Source organism: Notothenia coriiceps, unplaced genomic scaffold (assembly GCF_000735185.1).
Source record: "Notothenia coriiceps isolate Sejong01 unplaced genomic scaffold, NC01 NC01_scaffold00029719, whole genome shotgun sequence".
Classification (NCBI taxonomy): Eukaryota; Metazoa; Chordata; class Actinopteri; order Perciformes; family Nototheniidae; genus Notothenia; species Notothenia coriiceps.
Window position 1 is genome coordinate 2071 of NW_011362420.1, and position 4669 is coordinate 6739.

At 37.8% G+C, this 4669-nt stretch overlaps 1 protein-coding gene across 1 annotated transcript; it reads right to left on the bottom strand.

Annotated features, from left to right (window-relative positions):
- Nucleotides 1–847: 847 nt before the first annotated feature.
- Nucleotides 848–4344, bottom strand: rpa3 (replication protein A3). Its single transcript, XM_010786873.1, has 4 exons — nucleotides 4044–4344; nucleotides 3882–3956; nucleotides 1716–1827; nucleotides 848–1016 (listed from the first exon to the last, which is right to left on the bottom strand). Exons 1-4 carry the CDS (start codon nucleotides 4140–4142, stop codon nucleotides 934–936), a joined length of 369 nt encoding a protein of 122 aa, XP_010785175.1. The 5' UTR covers nucleotides 4143–4344; the 3' UTR covers nucleotides 848–933.
- Nucleotides 4345–4669: the final 325 nt, after the last annotated feature.

Consider the following 4669-nt stretch of genomic DNA (forward strand, 5'->3'; position numbering starts at 1 on the left):
CTTTCTTTCTCAGAACTACAAAAAATAAATGTTTTTGCTTAATATGTTTTATAGAAGGAAAACCTCATTCACTTCCTGAAACGGCTGCAGCACCAGTAGGCAGCGGGACTCGGCCTTTGAGAAGAGCAGCTGCAGAGAGCCGTCTTTTACGCACTGCCTTCACCTTCATCAGAACAGCTAGAGTGGCTGCTACGTTTTAACCACACACCTCTACACACACACACACACACACACACCTCTACACACACACACACACACACACACACCTCTACACACACACACACACAACCACAACTCTACACACACACACACCGAACTGCCCGATTACTTCCCCTATTACTGGTTTTATGAAGGAGATGTCCGGTCACCAGGGTGCATGATGGGAGTCTGTTTGTGCTCAGCTCGCTCTGTGTGTTCTGAGTATTTGTTTTCCTTCTATAAACCAGCATCAGGTACTCTGAGTCACGGACATGAATTCATAGATCAAGGCAGACTGGTTCACAGACCCTCCTGTTTTCCGGTGCTTGAACAAACAGCTGGCCGACATGTCCCTAAAATGAAGTCTGAGTCCGAATGCATGCGCTGTCATCTCCCAACACAAACACAAAAGCCTGCAATGAAACGGCTTTCTCCTGTGTGCTCCACTTCCTACTTGGTGCACCGGTGACTTTCTCGAACTAAATAAATTAAAAAAAAGTTTTTTTTTGTTCTGATAAAAAAAAAAAAAAAATGTTCTGAGAAAAAGAAGTCAGAATTCTGAGTTTTCTTCTCCAAAAAATTATTTTCTCAGATCTACAATTAAAAAGAAAAATTAACAATTTCATGCAAAATAAAATCAAATCGTGGATTTGTTGGTCTTTACACATTTTAATTTGAATGACAGAACTTATTGAAACACATTTTGTACAACAGAAAGTGGGAACAGGACAGAACTCATCCGCTGAGAGCCATCTGGAACGGGTAGTGCTGCGGGAAGTCATGGATCACTTTCAGAGCCTCAGTGTACAGCTCCAAATCTGAAGAGGACAGAGGACACGATGAGGACATGAGGAAGACACGATGAAGACAAGAAGACATGTGGAAGACAAGAAGACACGATGAAGACATGAGGAAGACATGTGGAAGACAAGAAGACACGATGAAGACATGAGGAAGACTCGATGAAGACACGATGAAGACATGATGAAGACATGATGAAGACACGATGATCTACGTTAATGTCTCTAAGAATATAGATCAATATATATAGATAGGTTTTAACCTGAATTAAAAATCTTGTCCTTTGATTTAATGTGTGCTTTGTTGTTAATGCAAACAAAAAAAAAGAATTCCCTCCAAGTTCTGGGTTTCATTTTTTAAAACTTCACCAAAAAAAGAAGAAAGTAAAATGCTCTATCTCTGAAAAAGTTTTTCAAATGTTTTTTTCAGACTTTTTTCTAATAAATCTGTGAAAAAACATATCTTTTCACATTTTGTTCTTATGGATAAAGTCACATTTTAAAATAAGATGTTCCGAAAAACCGCTGAAGTTAAATCCAACATTTTGATGTTTTAGTAAATAACATCCAGAGTTGATCCTTCAATTATTTCAGAAACAAAAAGGGAGAACCATTTTCATGTTAACATGTTTTAACATTTTGCTTTCTTCTCAAAACTCTGAGAAAAAGTCAGAATCAAATAAAAGCTTCAACAAAGAAATGTATATGAAAGCTCACCAAAAGGGACGCCCTTGTCCTCTCGCAGCAGGTTGTAGGTCGTGGCCATGATGACCCCTTTATTGGAAACCATCCCGATCACCTCCACGACTCCACTCAGCTCCTCGTCCAGCTGCAGGATCAATAACACGTTTTATTGACTGGATAAAAGGTATTTGTACCATTTGCATTATGTATATATAAAGATGAGTTACACGTCATTAATCCCATGTTCACAAGTACTAGACATAAAATACACTGTTTTCACACAGACATCTCAGTGTTTCCCATACATTGATTTGTACAAATAAATATCGTCCGCCACAATTGGATCTCATTTAATTTTTATTTTGGTGGTCTAATGCAGTGGTTCCCAACCTGGGGGGCGCGTCCCCCTTGGGGGGGCGCCAACGATCGCAGGGGGGGCGCCAGGCCTCAGATGATTTGAGGCCAAATATCATATTTACGACCCGTCCACACAGCGGCGTGCATTGAAAGCTTCCCCATTCACTTTGAATGGGGTGACGTCACTTTTCGCCGGACTGCATTGTGGGAAGCGAAGCGGAGCTTTGCTGGCGTGAATCGCTGCAAAAGTTGAGCAATGTTCAACTTTTGAAGCCTCGGCAGAAGCGTCAGCCAATCGAATCATATGCCAGTACAAGCTCAAGCCAATGAAACCGCTGCTTGTGTGTCAGGGGCGGGAGATTCATGTGATTGGTTGTTGGTCGAGTTTCAGACACGCCCGCAGGCAAGCGACAACGCACGCCGCTGTGTGGACGGGCCGTTAGACTTTCTCCTTTTACATATAATTGTAAAGCAATACATGATTGTCACTGAAAGCCTTGTCTCTACAATACAATAAAATATAACAAATAATTTATTAATTTGAATAACAATTCAAGTTAGTATCTATTAAAAAAGGCATAAAAAGACAAATGTATAATTCTTTCTTTAATAGAAATGTTTCTTCTGCCCGTAAAGTGTCCAAACCAGGCTTTTCTGGATAAGCGCATTTTTCTTTTTTATTGTCCATGCCGGTTTCAGCTGGATTATTTGTCCGTTGCTCCGATCAGATCGGTCTCCTCCATTTTGTAGATTATTTAGGACTTTTGAATCCACATAAACACATCCGCGAAATCCGGCTTACTTTGAGCATGTGTTTTAAACAGTTTAATCCCTTTGTGAATTGTTTCCACTTGCGCCATCCTTTAATTTCTTCATACAGCGGGAATCCAAATGAATCCTGAGTCCAATAACCATCAAAGTCACTCCAATAGTGCTCCTTAATTACGCTTTCATCCTCCTTTAATTAAATACTTCACATTCATCCAGTTTGTGACAGTAGTTCTGGCATTTTTTAGACTTTTAAACTTTAATTACCGCTTTCTTTCTCACAAATCTGAGAAATCTGATATTTTTTCAGAACAATTTTGTATTTATGGAGAAAATTCAAATTTTAAACAAAAAGGATCCGAAAAAAAGTCAAATTCATTTAGACTTTTTCTCAAAATATTAATTCTGAAATCTGAGAAAAAGTCCAAATTAAATTAAACATTCAGACTTATTTTTAAATCAGAATTATTTGTACTATTATTTTCTAGCAAACATTACATTTATTTGTTGTCTCTTTTTTTTCCCTATTCCTCATTTTTGTTGCACTTTGCACCTATTGTATAAAAAGTGCAATACAAATACAGCTTTATAAATATTATCAATATAAAATAGGAGGACATATATCCATTGTATCTTAAATAATGTCAAACAGGAACTTCAAGCCAAATAAAATCATTAAATTGCTTCTGTACATATGTGTTGTTCTGTGTTAATCAATGGTCATACTGTTCTGACAGAGACACGACACTAACTTCAAAAAACCTTTATTGTAAGAGGTTTTAACGATTAAATATTGTTAAAATGTGCAAAGATTGAACATGACATCAATATATGCTGAATATGAAAACATGGGATGTAGTTTTAGGTAAATAACGGCTTTCACAATTTAAGAATAGGATGATGTTCAGTGTTTATGCAGCAGATGAGTGACAGACAGAAGTAGAGAATAAACTGGTGTTTTTCTGTATATTATGGACTTATGTGGCTCCTAATGATGTAGAAAGGCCTGTAAATATACTATGTAACACCTGATAGTGACACTAGTTAAAGTAAAGTAATAGTAACTGTACTCACAGGATCATTCAGCTCCACAGTGGCTGTTTTCCCTTCTCCATCACAAACGGTGAACGTCTTCCCCGACGGGTGGACCTAACATGGCGGGAAAACCAACACGTTAATCTATGTTTTAACCGTTAAAACAACCTTTTAACTCCACTTTTATAAACTCATACTGACCTTTTCCACACGACCGACGAAGCAGACGGGTTTGTTGATGTTCTGCGACAACATAGAGCAGATTATTCTGGGTTTCGGGACGTCATATATTCCTGCCATTTTGAAGCTGTTCACTGAAGGAGCCAAGACGAGACAATACTGCGCGGGAAATGTAACGTTCGTTCGGTTTGTTGTGACGTGTTATTCTACCCGGGCGGGGTTTATATATGTACGTTCGAAAACGGTTTGCTCGTAATGACGGCAAACGCTGGGGAAAAATCGAACGCATTTTGACGACATATCTGCTGTGCTCTTACATGTTGTTCCCCGGGATCCCCAATCATTAGTTCCGCTGTATTATTGTGATAATAATAACATTAATACATTTTATTTATCACGTGTTCAAAGACTCTTAACAAAGGTAAACAAATCAGATAACACATCCAATTACAAATAAGCAATAAAACCACGTTTATCACAAGGACACAGCATTAATAGGGTTATTTAATTTGTTTTATCATACTGATTTGCATCATTAGAACTGACTGAAATAAAGTGCATTAAAGGTTTGTAAATGACTCTTGGTTAATACAGTTTATAAATAATAATAATAATAATAATAATAATAATAATAAAGTTGCGCTTCT

Excerpts from the sequence above, each read along its gene's own strand:
- rpa3 (XM_010786873.1), bottom strand. The coding sequence starts at position 4,142 with ATGGCAGGAATATATGACGTCCCGAAACCCAGAATAATCTGCTCTATG. Across the intron at positions 3,957-4,043 it reads TCGTCGGTCGTGTGGAAAAG|GTCCACCCGTCGGGGAAGAC; the intron begins GTCAGTATGAGT and ends CCGCCATGTTAG. Across the intron at positions 1,017-1,715 it reads GGACAAGGGCGTCCCTTTTG|ATTTGGAGCTGTACACTGAG; the intron begins GTGAGCTTTCAT and ends TGTCCTCTTCAG.